At 50.6% G+C, this 18437-nt stretch overlaps 2 protein-coding genes and 3 pseudogenes across 2 annotated transcripts; all 5 read left to right on the top strand.

Annotated features, from left to right (window-relative positions):
* Window positions 1-1384: 1384 nt before the first annotated feature.
* Window positions 1385-1723, top strand: LOC131567357 (feather beta keratin-like). The gene has a single exon (XM_058818945.1). The coding sequence runs from the start codon at window positions 1412-1414 to the stop codon at window positions 1721-1723; it is 312 nt and encodes a 103-aa protein (XP_058674928.1). The 5' UTR covers window positions 1385-1411.
* A 2133-nt stretch (window positions 1724-3856) lies between these two features.
* Window positions 3857-4406, top strand: LOC131565924 (feather beta keratin-like; annotated as a pseudogene).
* Window positions 4407-7123: 2717 nt separating this feature from the next.
* Window positions 7124-7435, top strand: LOC131566070 (feather beta keratin-like). The gene has a single exon (XM_058817267.1). It carries the CDS (start codon window positions 7124-7126, stop codon window positions 7433-7435), a length of 312 nt encoding a protein of 103 aa, XP_058673250.1.
* Window positions 7436-10043: 2608 nt separating this feature from the next.
* LOC131562910 (feather beta keratin-like) lies at window positions 10044-10596 on the top strand (annotated as a pseudogene).
* A 5163-nt stretch (window positions 10597-15759) lies between these two features.
* LOC131565048 (feather beta keratin-like) lies at window positions 15760-16309 on the top strand (annotated as a pseudogene).
* The last annotated feature ends 2128 nt before the right edge of the window (window positions 16310-18437 follow it).

Here is an 18437-nt window from a genome sequence, read left to right as displayed (position 1 = left end):
GAAATCCATGGGCAAGGTGGGAGGGAGTAAATGCACTGGAAGGGGCAGGACCTAATGCCCAGCACAGTCACAAAGCCCAGAGCAGCCTGACAGGGCTGTAAAGGAATGGGGTCCCTCCCTCAAATGCAGCCACACACCAAAGAACCCCTGTCTCATGCGTTGACCTCATTGTTGACATCCCAAGTTTCCTAGGTATTTGTGGTTTATTCTGGTTTCTCTGACACGCACCTTCCAAGCAAATCCTCCCAAATACCAACTCTCACTTTAAAGCTGCTGCCAAGGTCAGATGGACTCGAGCACAAAAGCAGGACATGGAAATGTAGAGTTACAGGAAGAAAAAGAGTCCCCAGCTCATGGCTCATCAGCCTGGGCCAGGTAAGACTGACCTTATGATTTACATTCATATACCTTGAGAAAGTAAAAAGGTCAACACATTTGTTCTGAAAATTGAATGCATCCAGCTCATTCAAGTGCTCCACAGACATCATCTTCTGATCCTTCACAAGATTTCATTTCTAAGTGTCACTCAGAGTCCAGCAATGGAACCCCACAGTGTGACCAAGTTATGGCAAGTTGAGATGAGCACTACTGATGAATAAAACCCAAGACATTACAGGGCCTGACAAGAGCCCCCAAACCATAGGGATTGTTTTCTCACATCCAGCTGGAAAGGCATGGCATAGAGACAGGTTTACAATGGTGGCAATGGGACAGGGAGAAAATGTGGATGATGGAAGGGGACACACATCATCCCCACAAGAACTGCAAAGCCCAGATGAGCTTGACGTGGTTGTGAAGGACTGAGGAGCCTCTCCACAAGACACCCACAAACCACAGCACAACACGGCCATTGGGTCACTTTACTGGTGACACCCACTCGCCTAATCTGACATCCACTGCCCTCCACAAAAACATCTTCATCAAATGCCCTTGGTCTCTAATACTTGCATTTAAGAGCTGCTGACAATGTCATAAGGACAGGGACTCAAAAGTAAGACATGACACAGCAGAGTTGTGGGATGAAAGACATTCCCCCTGGAGGATTCACCACTCTGAGACAACCAGGAACTCTGGCCTGCAAAATGACCCAAGGTCATGGGACAAGGCTGTCCCACGCCTCCAGAACCAGCATAAAAGCTGACCCAGAGCCTCTCTCTCTCACACACGTCTCCTCAAGCCTTCTCCTCCTGCAGACTACAAGGTGAGTTGGAAGCCCCTAACCCTCCTGCTCCTGCACACCTGGCTCTTCTCTTCCAGCACATTCAGCCCCAGCCTCTGCAGCCCTCATGCCTCCCCACAGCAACACAACAGCCTCCCAACTCCCCCACCCTGCTGATACTCCTCTCCTCGCGCCCCCACACCGCTAACCTTCCTCATCCTCTCTTTTCCAGGCACCCTCTACACCACACCCATGGCCTGCTACAACCGCTGCAGTCCCTGCGGACCCACCCCGCTGGCCAACAGCTGCAACGAGCCCTGTGCCCTGCAATGCCAGGATTCCCGCGTCATCATCAACCCTTCCCCTGTGCTGGTCACCCTGCCAGGACCCATCATGACCTCCTTCCCCCAGAGCACCGCCGTCGGATCCACCTCCTCTGCTGCTCTGGGCACTGAGCTCAATGCCCAGGGACAGCCCATCTCTGGCGGATTTGGCTTTGGCCTTGGCTACGGCCTGGGAGGCCTGGGCTGCTATGGCAGAAGGGGCTATGGCTCCATCTGCTAAGGGCCCTCAGCCCCACCCCTGACACCACCAGCTCTGGCCTCTGCCAACAGCTCCTGCAACCAAAGCACCTTGGCTGATGGTCTCTCTACTTGCACCTCACACCTGATTCCTTCAGCTTCTTTTTCCTCATCCTTCTTTGTAGCCAATAAAATTTTCTTCCATCACAGCCTGAATTGTGTCATCTTCTTTTTGAATTCCAATGGTCTCACACCCTCACCCTGTGCAATGCCAGCACTCAACCATTATGTGGGAAGGAAAGGGAGCAAAGAACATTTCTTAGTAAACATGTCCCCACCGAAACATCCAACACTGACATGGGAAACAGGGGAGAGGGGAGATCTTCCAGAACATGACACAAGGCCATCACTTCATCTACCAAAGGCGTGCTCGCAGCTATTCTCTCCTGGGCACTGCATAAGAAAATCACTCCATGCCACCACACACTTGAAAAATTCCCTTCCCCGTAATACTTCTTGAGTCCTCCCCACAAACAGAGGAATAACATCATGCACTTGGGCAGGAACTCCGCAGTGCAAATTCTTCCATCTCCCTTTCTCAAGCAGACCCAGCACAGGCAGGATTTCCACAATTATGTCCAGTTCAGTTTTGGACCTCCAAGAAGAGAGACCCCATTATCTCTTACATTCTGGGACAATCCACACACACTGAAAAATACTTACTTTTCTCACCCATAGTATTCCATCTATTTTCAATTGTGCACATGCCTTCTTTCCTTCATGTGTGGAGTACTGAGAACAGCAGGACTCCCACTCACTGATAACACATTCATGCCCAGCCTTGTCTACCCAGAGTCCATGCTCTCTCAGTCTCTTCTATACCAAAGATTGTCCAACCCTTGCAATATCTGCTGGCCCTCAACCTCTCTTTGTTCAATACCCACTTGGGCATCTCCCGTTGGGGTCCCTCCTCACCCACAACACACCCACACACACAAAACCATGAGTTCCATTGGATGACCTCACTGATGACACCCCACCTCTGCAAATCTCGGTCATGTCTTCAGTCCCCTTTGACACACACCATCAACACCAGCCTTTGGTGTCAAACACTCACACTATAAAGGAGGAATGACCACAATGGAAGGGGCAGCTCCTCATGCACAGCACAGGTACAAAGGCCACACCAGCCTGACATGGCTGCAGTGGAATGGGGCAAATCTTCACAACACACCCACAAAATAAACCACAGAAGCGCTTTAAACACCCTCACTGATGACAACCATATTGTTCTTACTATTTTGTTGTATATTCTGCTTTCTCTGACACACATCATCCATGCCAATGCTCCCCAATATCAAGTCTCAAATTAAAGCAGACACCAAGAAGAGATGGACATGGGCTCAAGAGCCATGACAGGGCAGATTTGTGGCAAGAAATACTATCCTCACCTCATGACTTGTAAAACTGTTTATGAGAAAACTGATATGATGAACCTAGATGTTGTAGCTCTAGAGAGTAACAAGGTCAACTCACTTTTTCTGAAAGCTAAATGTACACAGTTCCTTCAACTGCTCCTCATGCCTTCTTACCCAGCACCAAATTTCCCTTGCCAGGTTTCATTCTGATCACAGCAATGGGACACCACAGCTGGACCTTGTTAGGCCCAGTTATTTGAGCGCTATGGATGAACCAGCACAAGACGTTGGACAGTAGGGGAGGTGTCACACGGATTGTTCTCCCATAACCAGCAGGACAGGCCTGGCATGGAGACAGGTTTAGAATGCTGGCAACGAGACAGGGTGGGAGAGAATGACATGGAAGGGGACACTCATCACCCCCAGAAGAGTTGCAAAGCCCAAATGAGCCTGACATGGCTGTGAGGGTATGAGGGCCTTCTTGACAATACATCCAAAAACCACAGCACACCAGGGTCAGGGGGTGGCTTCGTGGTTGACGCCCCATGGTCCAAAGTTCTGGTCACGTCCACAGCCCTCCACAATAAACATCACCATCAACAGACTTTGTTCTCTAATACCTGTATTTAAAGCTGCCGCCAATGTCAGATGAACATGGACTCAAAGACAGAACACGACAAAGCAGAGTTGTGGGATGCAAAACACTCCCCACCTCAGGACTCACCGCTCTGAGCCAGCCAGGAACTGTGGCCTGCAAAATGCCTCAAGGCCATGGGACAAAGCTGTCCCGCCCCTCCAGAACCAGCATAAAAGCCAGCCCAGAGCCTCTCTCCCACACACACTTCTCCTCAAGCCTTCTCCTCCTGCTCCTGCCGACAGCAAGGTGAGCCTCAAGCCCGCAAACCTCCTGCTCCGGCACACTTCTCTACTTGCTCTCCCACGCCTCTACCCTGCCTCATCCCTCTCTCTCTTCCAGGCACCCTCCACACCACACCCATGGCCTGCTACAACCGCTGCAGTCCCTGCGGACCCACCCCGCTGGCCAACAGCTGCAACGAGCCCTGTGCCCTGCAATGCCAGGATTCCCGCGTCATCATCAACCCTTCCCCTGTGATGGTCACCCTGCCAGGACCCATCATGACCTCCTTCCCCCAGAACACCGCCGTCGGATCCACCTCCTCCGCTGCTCTGGGCACTGAGCTCAATGCCCAGGGACAGCCCATCTCTGGCGGATTTGGCTTTGGCCTTGGCTACGGCCTGGGAGGCCTGGGCTGCTCTGGCAGAAGGGGCTATGGCTACATCTGCTAAGGGCCCTCAGCACCACCCCTGACACCACCAGCTCTGCCCTCTGCCAACAGCTCCTGCAACCAAAGCACCTCAGATGATGGTCACTCTACTTGCACCTCACTCTGGATCCATTCAAGTTCTCTCCCTTGCCTTTTAATTATTTTGCCACAATAAATTTTCCTGCATCAAAGACTCACTTGTCTCTTCCTTTTGAATTCCAAAGCCCTTACATCCTCAGCCATGGCAGGCAAAGGGGCACAACACCTTCCTAAACAAGTAGAACCTCAATGGTAACAACCATAACTGGCACAGGAGGCTTGAAGTTGAAGGGTGAAGGGTCACCCTTCAGTATATGACAAACACACATCATCTTCCATTCCAAAGGCTTGGACACAACAAAGCTCTCCTGCTCGGTGCTCTGACAAAGACTTTCTATGCCAGCATAGCCTTGACATGATCTCCTCCCATTAGAACTCTCAAACCACACAACCATCACAATAACATCCACTCTCAGAGAAATTTGGGAAGCGCTGCAAGGGCTTCCATCCTCTCTGATCAAGGAAGGGAACCCAGAGAAAGATTTGCAGAACCATGGACAGGTCAGGTTGTCATCTCCCCGGCAGAGAGAAACTCCTGCACCTCTTCCACTCTGTGACCACCGTCACATGAAAGAACGGCTTGTCTGCTCTGGCCATGGAATTCCATCTCTTTTCATTTTGCCGTTGCCAACTTCTAAAACCCAGCATCCAGCCTTGTCTCCTGGAAGTCCCAGCTCTCTCACTCCCTTGTGAAAAATCCTCCAAAAATCTTGGTGGCCCTGAACTGGCCTTGATTCACTAAGCCTGTGGTCCCCCATCCCTGTGGACCCCAAACCTGCTCACACCAACTCACATCATTTTAGAGGATGTTGAAAATTTTTGGCCTCATGGATACGACTATTGAGCTGCTTCATTTGTCAAGCTCACTCCAGCTTGACAATTGGATCACAAGGCCCCAGATCAGGTTGATTAAATATTATATGAATACAGCAACACACCTCACTGACCCTTTACACCACCTGTACATCCTTGCATAGTCTGCAATGGTGCAGTAGGTGACACTGCCAAGACATTGCTGAGAGGTGGAGGTAAACACCAGCCATGGCTCCCTCTGCATCCACAGCAAGATTTTTTTTTCTGTATGTAACACAGAGGTCACTAAGATAGGATTTTGCCTTCCAAATCAACTCCAACTGTTCCTCATCACCTTGTATGACCTGCATTAGGAAATGCTTTGTAGGGGAAAAATTGTCCCATCCTTGTCGGCAGGAACAAGGGCACTGGAAATCCATGAGCAAAGTGGGAGGGAGTAAAATGCACTTGAAGGGGCAAGACCTAATGCCCAGCACAGTCACAAAGCCCAGAGCAGCCTGACCGGGCTGTAAAGGAATGGGGTCCCTCCCTCAAATGCAGCCCCAAACCAAAGAACACCTGTCCCATGCGTTGACCTCATTGTTGACATCCCAAGTTTCCTAGGTATTTGTGGTTTATTCTGGTTTCTCTGACACGCACCTTCCAAGCAAATCCTCCCAAATACCAACTCTCACTTTAAAGCTGCTGCCAAGGTCAGATGGACTCGAGCACAAAAGCAGGACGTGGAAATGTAGAGTTACAGGCAGAAAAAGAGTCCCCAGCTCATGGCTCATCAGCCTGGGCCAGGTAAGACTGACCTTATGATTTACATTCATGTACCTTGAGAAAGTAAAAAGGTCAACACATTTGTTCTGAAAATTGAATGCATCCAGCTCATTCAAGTGCTCCACAGACATCATCTTCTGATCCTTCACAAGATTTCATTTCTAAGTGTCACTCAGAGTCCAGCAATGGAACCCCACAGCGTGACCAAGCTATGGCAAGCTGAGATGAGCACTACTGATGAATAAAACCCAAGACATTACAGGGCCTGACAAGAGTCCCCAAACCATAGGGATTGTTTTCTCACATCCAGCTGGAAAGGCATGGCATAGAGACAGGTTTACAATGGTGGCAATGGGACAGGGAGAAAATGTGGATGATGGAAGGGGACACACATCATCCCCACAAGAACTGCAAAGCCCAGATGAGCTTGACGTGGTTGTGAAGGACTGAGGAGCCTCTCCACAAGACACCCACAAACCACAGCACAACACGGCCATTGGGTCACTTTACTGGTGACACCCACTCGCCTAATCTGACATCCACTGCCCTCCACAAAAACATCTTCATCAAATGCCCTTGGTCTCTAATACTTGCATTTAATAGCTGCTGACAATGTCATAAGGACAGGGACTCAAAAGTAAGACATGACACAGTGGAGTTGTGGGATGGAAAACATTCCCCACTGGAGGATTAACCACTCTGAGACAACCAGGAACTGTGGCCTGCAAAATGCCCCAAGGTCTTGGGACAAGGCTGTCCCACCCCTCCAGAACCAGCATAAAAGCCAGCCCAGAGCGTCTCTCACTCACACACTACACCCAAAGCCTTCTCCTCCTGCTCCTGCCAACAACCAGGTGAGTCTCAAGCCCTAACCCTCCTGCTCCTGCACCCCTGGCTCTTCTCTTCCAGCACACGCAGCCCCAGCCTCCGCAGCCCTCACAACTCCCACAGCCCCACTACAGCCTCCACACTCCCTCACTCTTCTACATCATTGCCCCTCACACTCCCACATCCTTGTCCTAACTCACCCTTTCTCTTCCAGGCACACTCCACACCACACCCATGGCCTGCAACAGCCTCTGCAGTCCCTGCGGACCCACCCCGCTGGCCAACAGCTGCAACGAGCCCTGTGCCCTGCAATGCCAGGATTCCCGCGTCATCATCAACCCTTCCCCTGTGATGGTCACCCTGCCAGGACCCATCATGACCTCCTTCCCCCAGAACACCGCCGTCGGATCCACCTCCTCCGCTGCTCTGGGCACTGAGCTCAATGCCCAGGGACAGCCCATCTCTGGCGGATTTGGCCTTGGCCTTGGCTACGGCCTGGGAGGCCTGGGCTGCTCTGGCAGAAGGGGCTATGGCTACATCTGCTAAGGGCCCTCAGCACCACCCCTGACACCACCAGCTCTGCCCTCTGCCAACAGCTCCTGCAACCAAAGCACCTTGGCTGATGGTCTCTCTACTTGCACCTCACACTTGATTCCTTCAGCTTCTTTTTTCTCATCCTTCTTTGTATTCAATAAAGTTTTCTTGCATCACAACCTGAGTTGTTTCAATTCCAATGGTCTCACACCCTCACCCTGTGCAATGCCAGCACTCAACCATTACGTGGGAAGGAAAGGGAGCAAAGAATATTTCTTAGTAAATATGTCCCCACCAAAACAACCAACACTGACATGGGAAACAGGGGAGAGGGAAGATCTTCCAGAACATGACACAAGGCCATCACTTCATCTACCAAAGGCGTGCTCGCAGCTATTCTCTCCTGGGCACTGCATAACAAAGTCACTCCATGCCACCACACACTTGAAAAATTCCCTTCCCCGTAATACTTATTGAGTCCTCCCCACAAACAGAGGAATAACATCATGCACTTGGGCAGGAACTCCGCAGTGCAAATTCTTCGATCTCCCTTTCTCAAGCAGACCCAGCACAGGCAGGATTTCCAGAATTATGTCCAGTTCAGTTTTGGACCTCCAAGAAGAGAGACCCCATTGTCTCTTACATTCTGGGACAATCCACACACACTGAAAAATACTTACTTGTCTCACCCATGGTATTCCATCTATTTTCAATTGTGCACATGCCTTCTTTCCTTCATGGGTGGAGTACTGAGAACAGCAGGACTCCCACTCACTGATAACACATTCATGCCCAGCCTTGTCTACCCAGAGTCCATGCTCTCTCAGTCTCTTCTATACCAAAGATTGTCCAACCCTTTCAATATCTGCTGGCCCTCAACCTCTCTTTGTTCACTACCCACTTGTGCATCTCCTGTGGAGGCCAGAAATGTCCACGGGGCTCCTCATAGGACCTCCTCAGTGTTCTAAAGAGAGGAAGGGCCACCTCTCATGACTTCATGGCAAGAATCTCCTGAAATCTGTCATGGACACGTGATGCTCCACTAATGTGATGCTCCACTGCAACTTTCTGGTATGGGTTCTTGATCAGCACCACAGGGTCCGCCTCACAAAAGCCACTTCTCAGACTCTCGGCCTACAGCGTGAGCCAGAGGCAAATGCTATTCCTGTCCAGATGCACAACTTCAGAGTTCTCTTGTTTGAAATTTGGGAGGTTCCCTTCAAACCTTACTCTCGAGGTCCTTCTGAATGGTCAAACAACCAAGTGGGGCCTCAGTCACTCCATCCCCTGCCAGCTCCCTGAAGGGGCAACTCTCCCTCTGCTGACACAGAATGCAACAGTCCAGGAACTCACACCTGGCAAAGATGCAAAGCCCAGACCTGCCTGACGCAGCGGGGATAGTTTGGGGCCCCTCCTCACCCACAACACACCCACACACCCAAAACCATGAGTTCCATTGGATGACCTCACTGATGACACCCCACCTCTGCAAATCTCGGTCATGTCTTCAGTCCCCTTTGACACACACCATCAACACCAGCCTTTGGTGTCAAACACTCACACTATAAAGGAGGAATGACCACAATGGAAGGGGCAGCTCCTCATGCACAGCACAGGTACAAAGGCCACACCAGCCTGACATGACTGCAGTGGAATGGGGCAAATCTTCACAACACACCCACAAAATAAACCACAGAAGCGCTTTAAACACCCTCACTGATGACAACCATATTGTTCTTACTATTTTGTTGTATATTCTGCTTTCTCTGACACACATCATCCATGCCAATGCTCCCCAATATCAAGTCTTAAATTAAAGCAGACACCAAGAAGAGATGGACATGGGCTCAAGAGCCATGACAGGGCAGATTTGCGGCAAGAAATACTATCCTCACCTCATGACTTGTAAAACTGTTTATGAGAAAACTGATATGATGAACCTAGATGTTGTAGCTCTAGACAGTAACAAGGTCAACTCACTTTTTCTGAAAGCTAAATGTACACAGTTCCTTCAACTGCTCCTCATGCCTTCTTACCCAGCACCAAATTTCCCTTGCCAGGTTTCATTCTGATCACAGCAATGGGACACTACAGCTGGACCTTGTTAGGCCCAGTTATTCGAGCGCTATGGATGAACCAGCACAAGACGTTGGACAGTAGGGGAGGTGTCACACGGATTGTTCTCCCATAACCAGCAGGACAGGCCTGGCATGGAGACAGGTTTAGAATGCTGGCAACGAGACAGGGTGGGAGAGAATGACATGGAAGGGGACACTCATCACCCCCAGAAGAGTTGCAAAGCCCAAATGAGCCTGACATGGCTGTGAGGGTATGAGGGCCTTCTTGACAATACATCCAAAAACCACAGCACACCAGGGTCAGGGGGTGGCTTCGTGGTTGACGCCCCATGGTCCAAAGTTCTGGTCACGTCCACAGCCCTCCACAATAAACATCACCATCAACAGACTTTGTTCTCTAATACCTGTATTTAAAGCTGCCGCCAATGTCAGATGAACATGGACTCAAAGACAGAACACGACAAAGCAGAGTTGTGGGATGCAAAACACTCCCCACCTCAGGACTCACCGCTCTGAGCCAGCCAGGAACTGTGGCCTGCAAAATGCCTCAAGGCCATGGGACAAAGCTGTCCCGCCCCTCCAGAACCAGCATAAAAGCCAGCCCAGAGCCTCTCTCCCACACACACTTCTCCTCAAGCCTTCTCCTCCTGCTCCTGCCGACAGCAAGGTGAGCCTCAAGCCCGCAAACCTCCTGCTCCGGCACACTTCTCTACTTGCTCTCCCACGCCTCTACCCTGCCTCATCCCTCTCTCTCTTCCAGGCACCCTCCACACCACACCCATGGCCTGCTACAACCGCTGCAGTCCCTGCGGACCCACCCCGCTGGCCAACAGCTGCAACGAGCCCTGTGCCCTGCAATGCCAGGATTCCCGCGTCATCATCAACCCTTCCCCTGTGATGGTCACCCTGCCAGGACCCATCATGACCTCCTTCCCCCAGAACACCGCCGTCGGATCCACCTCCTCCGCTGCTCTGGGTACTGAGCTCAGTGTGCAGGGACAGCCCATCTCTGGTGGATTTGGTGGCTTTGGCCTTGGCTACGGCCTGGGAGGCCTGGGCTGCTATGGCAGAAGGGGCTATGGCTACATCTGCTAAGGGCCCTCAGCACCACCACTGACACCACCAGCTCTGGCCTCTGCCAACAGCTCCTGCTACCAAAGCACCTCAGATGATGGTCACTCTACTTGCACCTCACTCTGGATCCATTCAAGTTCTCTCCCTTGCCTTTTAATTCTTTTGCCTCAATAAACTTTTCCTGCATCAAAGACTCACTTGTCTCTTCCTTTTGAATTCCAAAGCCCTGACATCCTCACCCACGGGAGGCAAAGGGGCACAACACCTTCCTCAACATGTAGAACCTCAATGGTAACAACCATAACTGGCACAGGAGGCTTGAAGTTGAAGGGTGAAGGGTCACCCTTCAGTATATGACAAACACACATCATCTTCCATTCCAAAGGCTTTGACACAACAAAGCTCTCCTGCTCGGTGCTTTGACAAAGACTTTCTATGCCAGCATAGCCTTGACATGATCTCCTCCCATTAGAACTCTCAAACCATACAAACAATCACAATAACATCCACTCTCAGAGAAATTCGGGAAGCGCTGCAAGGGCTTCCATCCTCTCTGATCAAGGAAGGGAACCCAGAGAAAGATTTGCAGAACCATGGACAGGTCAGGTTGTCATCTCCCTGGCAGAGAGAAACTCCTGCACCTCTTCCACTCTGTGACCACCGTCACATTAAAGAACGGCTTGTCTGCTCTGGCCATGGAATTCCATCTCTTTTCATTTTGCCATTGCCAATTTCTAAAAACCCAGCATCCAGCCTTGTCTCCTGGAAGTCCCAGCTCTCTCAGTCCCTTGTGAAAAATCCTCCAAAAATCTTGGTGGCCCTGAACTGGCCTTGATTCACTAAGCCTGTGGTCCCCCATCCCTGTGGACCCCAAACCTGCTCACACCAATTCACATCGTTTTTGAGGATGTTGAACATTTTTTTGGTCTTATGGATACGACTATTGAGCCGCTTCATTTGTCAAGCTGACTCCAGCTGGACAATTGGATCACAAGGCCCCAGATCAGGTTGATTAAATATGATATGAACACAGCAACACACCTCACTGACCCTTTACGCCACCTGTACATCCTTGCATAGTCTGCAATGGTGCAGTAGGTGACACTGCCAAGACATTGCTGAGAGGTGGAGGTAAACACCAGCCATGGCTCCCTCAGCATCCACAGCAAGATTTCTTTTCCTGTATGTAACACAGAGGTTACTAAGACAGGATTTTGCCTTCCAAATCAACTCCAACTGTTCCTCATCACCCTGTATGACCTGCATTAGGAAATGCTTTGTAGGGGAAAAATTGTCCCATCCTTGTCGGCAGGAACAAGGGCCCTGGAAATCCATGGGCAAGGTGGGAGGGAGTAAATGCACTGGAAGGGGCAGGACCTAATGCCCAGCACAGTCACAAAGCCCAGAGCAGCCTGACAGGGCTGTAAAGGAATGGGGTCCCTCCCTCAAATGCAGCCACACACCAAAGAACCCCTGTCTCATGCGTTGACCTCATTGTTGACATCCCAAGTTTCCTAGGTATTTGTGGTTTATTCTGGTTTCTCTGACACGCACCTTCCAAGCAAATCCTCCCAAATACCAACTCTCACTTTAAAGCTGCTGCCAAGGTCAGATGGACTCGAGCACAAAAGCAGGACATGGAAATGTAGAGTTACAGGAAGAAAAAGAGTCCCCAGCTCATGGCTCATCAGCCTGGGCCAGGTAAGACTGACCTTATGATTTACATTCATATACCTTGAGAAAGTAAAAAGGTCAACACATTTGTTCTGAAAATTGAATGCATCCAGCTCATTCAAGTGCTCCACAGACATCATCTTCTGATCCTTCACAAGATTTCATTTCTAAGTGTCACTCAGAGTCCAGCAATGGAACCCCACAGTGTGACCAAGTTATGGCAAGTTGAGATGAGCACTACTGATGAATAAAACCCAAGACATTACAGGGCCTGACAAGAGCCCCCAAACCATAGGGATTGTTTTCTCACATCCAGCTGGAAAGGCATGGCATAGAGACAGGTTTACAATGGTGGCAATGGGACAGGGAGAAAATGTGGATGATGGAAGGGGACACACATCATCCCCACAAGAACTGCAAAGCCCAGATGAGCTTGACGTGGTTGTGAAGGACTGAGGAGCCTCTCCACAAGACACCCACAAACCACAGCACAACACGGCCATTGGGTCACTTTACTGGTGACACCCACTCGCCTAATCTGACATCCACAGCCCTCCACAAAAACATCTTCATCAAATGCCCTTGGTCTCTAATACTTGCATTTAAGAGCTGCTGACAATGTCATAAGGACAGGGACTCAAAAGTAAGACATGACACAGCAGAGTTGTGCGATGAAAGACATTCCCCCTGGAGGATTCACCACTCTGAGACAACCAGGAACTCTGGCCTGCAAAATGACCCAAGGTCATGGGACAAGGCTGTCCCACGCCTCCAGAACCAGCATAAAAGCTGACCCAGAGCCTCTCTCTCTCACACACGTCTCCTCAAGCCTTCTCCTCCTGCAGACTACAAGGTGAGTTGGAAGCCCCTAACCCTCCTGCTCCTGCACACCTGGCTCTTCTCTTCCAGCACATTCAGCCCCAGCCTCTGCAGCCCTCATGCCTCCCCACAGCAACACAACAGCCTCCCAACTCCCCCACCCTGCTGATACTCCTCTCCTCGCGCCCCCACACCGCTAACCTTCCTCATCCTCTCTTTTCCAGGCACCCTCTACACCACACCCATGGCCTGCTACATCCGCTGCAGTCCCTGCGGACCCACCCCGCTGGCCAACAGCTGCAACGACCCCTGTGCCCTGCAATTCCAGGATTCCCGCGTCATCATCAACCCTTCCCCTGTGCTGATCACCTGCCAGGACCCATCATGACCTCCTTCCCCCAGAACACCGCCGTCGGATCCACCTCCTCTGCTGCTCTGGGCACTGAGCTCAATGCCCAGGGACAGCCCATCTCTGGCGGATTTGGTGGCTTTGGCCTTGGCTACGGCCTGGGAGGCCTGGGCTGCCATGGCAGAAGGGGCTATGGCTCCATCTGCTAAGGGCCCTCAGCCCCACCCCTGACACCACCAGCTCTGGCCTCTGCCAACAGCTCCTGCAACCAAAGCACCTTGGCTGATGGTCTCTCTACTTGCACCTCACACCTGATTCCTTCAGCTTCTTTTTCCTCATCCTTCTTTGTAGCCAATAAAATTTTCTTCCATCACAGCCTGAATTGTGTCATCTTCTTTTTGAATTCCAATGGTCTCACACCCTCACCCTGTGCAATGCCAGCACTCAACCATTATGTGGGAAGGAAAGGGAGCAAAGAACATTTCTTAGTAAACATGTCCCCACCGAAACATCCAACACTGACATGGGAAACAGGGGAGAGGGGAGATCTTCCAGAACATGACACAAGGCCATCACCTCATCTACCAAAGGCTTGCTCGCAGCTATTCTCTCCTGGGCACTGCATAAGAAAATCACTCCATGCCACCACACACTTGAAAAATTCCCTTCCCCGTAATACTTCTTGAGTCCTCCCCACAAACAGAGGAATAACATCATGCACTTGGGCAGGAACTCCGCAGTGCAAATTCTTCCATCTCCCTTTCTCAAGCAGACCCAGCACAGGCAGGATTTCCACAATTATGTCCAGTTCAGTTTTGGACCTCCAAGAAGAGAGACCCCATTATCTCTTACATTCTGGGACAATCCACACACACTGAAAAATACTTACTTTTCTCACCCATAGTATTCCATCTATTTTCAATTGTGCACATGCCTTCTTTCCTTCATGTGTGGAGTACTGAGAACAGCAGGACTCCCACTCACTGATAACACATTCATGCCCAGCCTTGTCTACCCAGAGTCCATGCTCTCTCAGTCTCTTCTATACCAAAGATTGTCCAACCCTTGCAATATCTGCTGGCCCTCAACCTCTCTTTGTTCACTACCCACTTGGGCATCTCCCGTTGGGGTCCCTCCTCACCCACAACACACCCACACACACAAAACCATGAGTTCCATTGGATGACCTCACTGATGACACCCCACCTCTGCAAATCTCGGTCATGTCTTCAGTCCCCTTTGACACACACCATCAACACCAGCCTTTGGTGTCAAACACTCACACTATAAAGGAGGAATGACCACAATGGAAGGGGCAGCTCCTCATGCACAGCACAGGTACAAAGGCCACACCAGCCTGACATGGCTGCAGTGGAATGGGGCAAATCTTCACAACACACCCACAAAATAAACCACAGAAGCGCTTTAAACACCCTCACTGATGACAACCATATTGTTCTTACTATTTTGTTGTATATTCTGCTTTCTCTGACACACATCATCCATGCCAATGCTCCCCAATATCAAGTCTCAAATTAAAGCAGACACCAAGAAGAGATGGACATGGGCTCAAGAGCCATGACAGGGCAGATTTGTGGCAAGAAATACTATCCTCACCTCATGACTTGTAAAACTGTTTATGAGAAAACTGATATGATGAACCTAGATGTTGTAGCTCTAGAGAGTAACAAGGTCAACTCACTTTTTCTGAAAGCTAAATGTACACAGTTCCTGCAACTGCTCCTCATGCCTTCTTACCCAGCACCAAATTTCCCTTGCCAGGTTTCATTCTGATCACAGCAATGGGACACCACAGCTGGACCTTGTTAGGCCCAGTTATTCGAGCGCTATGGATGAACCAGCACAAGACGTTGGACAGTAGGGGAGGTGTCACACGGATTGTTCTCCCATAACCAGCAGGACAGGCCTGGCATGGAGACAGGTTTAGAATGCTGGCAACGAGACAGGGTGGGAGAGAATGACATGGAAGGGGACACTCATCACCCCCAGAAGAGTTGCAAAGCCCAGATGAGCCTGACATGGCTGTGAGGGTATGAGGGCCTTCTCGACAATACATCCAAAAACCACAGCACACCAGGGTCAGGGGGTGGCTTCATGGTTGACGCCCCATGGTCCAAATTTCTGGTCACGTCCACAGCCCTCCACAATAAACATCACCATCAACAGACTTTGTTCTCTAATACCTGTATTTAAAGCTGCCGCCAATGTCAGATGAACATGGACTCAAAGACAGAACACGACAAAGCAGAGTTGTGGGATGCAAAACACTCCCCACCTCAGGACTCACCGCTCTGAGCCAGCCAGGAACTGTGGCCTGCAAAATGCCTCAAGGCCATGGGACAAAGCTGTCCCGCCCCTCCAGAACCAGCATAAAAGCCAGCCCAGAGCCTCTCTCCCACACACACTTCTCCTCAAGCCTTCTCCTCCTGCTCCTGCCGACAGCAAGGTGAGCCTCAAGCCCGCAAACCTCCTGCTCCGGCACACTTCTCTACTTGCTCTCCCACGCCTCTACCCTGCCTCATCCCTCTCTCTCTTCCAGGCACCCTCCACACCACACCCATGGCCTGCTACAACCGCTGCAGTCCCTGCGGACCCACCCCGCTGGCCAACAGCTGCAACGAGCCCTGTGCCCTGCAATGCCAGGATTCCCGCGTCATCATCAACCCTTCCCCTGTGATGGTCACCCTGCCAGGACCCATCATGACCTCCTTCCCCCAGAACACCGCCGTCGGATCCACCTCCTCCGCTGCTCTGGGCACTGAGCTCAATGCCCAGGGACAGCCCATCTCTGGCGGATTTGGCTTTGGCCTTGGCTACGGGCTGGGAGGCCTGGGCTGCTATGGCAGAAGGGGCTATGGCTCCATCTGCTAAGGGCCCTCAGCACCACCCCTGACACCACCAGCTCTGCCCTCTGCCAACAGCTCCTGCAACCAAAGCACCTCAGCTGATGGTCACTCTACTTGCACCTCACTCTGGATCCATTCAAGTTCTCTCCCTTGCCTTTTAATTCTTTTGCCTCAATAAAATTTTCCTGCATCAAAGACTCACTTGTCTCTTCCTTTTGAATTCCAAAGCCCTTACATCCTCAGCCATGGCAGGCAAAGGGGCACAACACCTTCCTAAACAAGTAGAACCTCAATGGTAACAACCATAACTGGCACAGGAGGCTTGAAGTTGAAGGGTGAAGGGTCACCCTTCAGTATATGACAAACACACATCATCTTCCATTCCAAAGGCTTGGACACAACAAAGCTCTCCTGCTCGGTGCTCTGACAAAGACTTTCTATGCCAGCATAGCCTTGACATGATCTCCTCCCATTAGAACTCTCAAACCACACAAACAATCACAATAACATCCACTCTCAGAGAAATTCGGGAAGCGCTGCAAGGGCTTCCATCCTCTCTGATCAAGGAAGGGAACCCAGAGAAAGATTTGCAGAACCATGGACAGGTCAGGTTGTCATCTCCCCGCCAGAGACAAACTCCTGCACCTCTTCCACTCTGTGACCACCGTCACATGAAAGAACGGCTTGTCTGCTCTGGCCATGGAATTCCATCTCTTTTCATTTTGCCATTGCCAACTTCTAAAAACCCAGCATCCAGCCTTGTCTCCTGGAAGTCCCAGCTCTCTCAGTCCCTTGTGAAAAATCCTCCAAAAATCTTGGTGGCCCCGAACTGGCCTTGATTCACTAAGCCTGTGGTCCCCCTCCCCTGTGGACCCCAAACCTGCTCACACCAACTCACATCCTTTTAGAGGATGTTGAACATTTTTGGCCTCTTGGATATGACTATTGAGCTGCTTCATTTGTCAAGCTCACTCCAGCTTGACAATTGGATCACAAGGCCCCAGATCAGGTTGATTAAATATTATATGAATACAGCAACACTCCTCACTGACCCTTTACACCACCTGTACATCCTTGCATAGTCTGCAATGGTGCAGTAGGTGACACTGCCAAGACATTGCTGAGAGGTGGAGGTAAACACCAGCCATGGCTCCCTCTGCATCCACAGCAAGATTTTTTTTTCTGTATGTAACACAGAGGTCACTAAGACAGGATTTTGCCTTCCAAATCAACTCCAACTGTTCCTCATCACCCTGTATGACCTGCATTAGGAAATGCTTTGTAGGGGAAAAATTGTCCCATCCTTGTCTGCAGGAACAAGGGCCCTGGAAATCCATGGGCAAGGTGGGAGGGAGTAAATGCACTTGAAGGGGCAGGACCTAATGCCCAGCACAGCCACAAAGCCCAGAGCAGCCTGACAGGGCTGTAAAGGAATGGGGTCCCTCCCTCAAATGCAGCCCCAAACCAAAGAACCCCTGTCCCATGCGTTGACCTCATTGTTGACATCCCAAGTTTCCTAGGTATTTGTGCTTTATTCTGGTTTCTCTGACACGCACCTTCCAAGCAAATCCTCCCAAATACCAGCTCTCACTTTAAAGATGCTGCCAAGGTCAGATGGACTCGAGCACAAAAGCAGGACATGGAAATGTAGAGTTACAGGAAGAAAAAGAGTCCTCAGCTCATGGCTCATCAGCCTGGGCCAGGTAAGACTGACCTTATGATTTATATTCATGTACCTTGAGAAAGTAAAAAGGTCAACACATTTGTTCTGAAAATTGAATGCATCCAGCTCATTCAAGTGCTCCACAGACATCATCTTCTGATCCTTCACAAGATTTCATTTCTAAGTGTCACTCAGAGTCCAGCAATGGAACCCCACAGTGTGACCAAGCTATGGCAAGCTGAGATGAGCACTACTGATGAATAAAACCCAAGACATTACAGGGCCTGACAAGAGCCCCCAAACCATAGGGATTGTTTTCTCACATCCAGCTGGAAAGGCATGGCATAGAGACAGGTTTAGAATGGTGGCAATGGGACAGGGAGAAAATGTGGATGATGGAAGGGGACACACATCATCCCCACAAGAACTGCAAACCCCAGATGAGCTTGACGTGGTTGTGAGGGACTGAGGAGCCTCTCCACAAGACACC

This window comes from Ammospiza caudacuta, chromosome 1 (assembly GCF_027887145.1).
Source record: "Ammospiza caudacuta isolate bAmmCau1 chromosome 1, bAmmCau1.pri, whole genome shotgun sequence".
NCBI classification, from domain to species: Eukaryota; Metazoa; Chordata; class Aves; order Passeriformes; family Passerellidae; genus Ammospiza; species Ammospiza caudacuta.
Note: the sequence above shows the minus strand (reverse complement) of the source record. Positions and strands in the feature narration are given on the sequence as shown.

What these genes read in the sequence shown, in the direction of transcription:
- LOC131566070 (XM_058817267.1), top strand. Translation starts at nt 7,124, where the DNA reads ATGGCCTGCAACAGCCTCTGCAGTCCCTGCGGACCCACCCCGCTGGCC.
- LOC131567357 (XM_058818945.1), top strand. Translation starts at nt 1,412, where the DNA reads ATGGCCTGCTACAACCGCTGCAGTCCCTGCGGACCCACCCCGCTGGCC.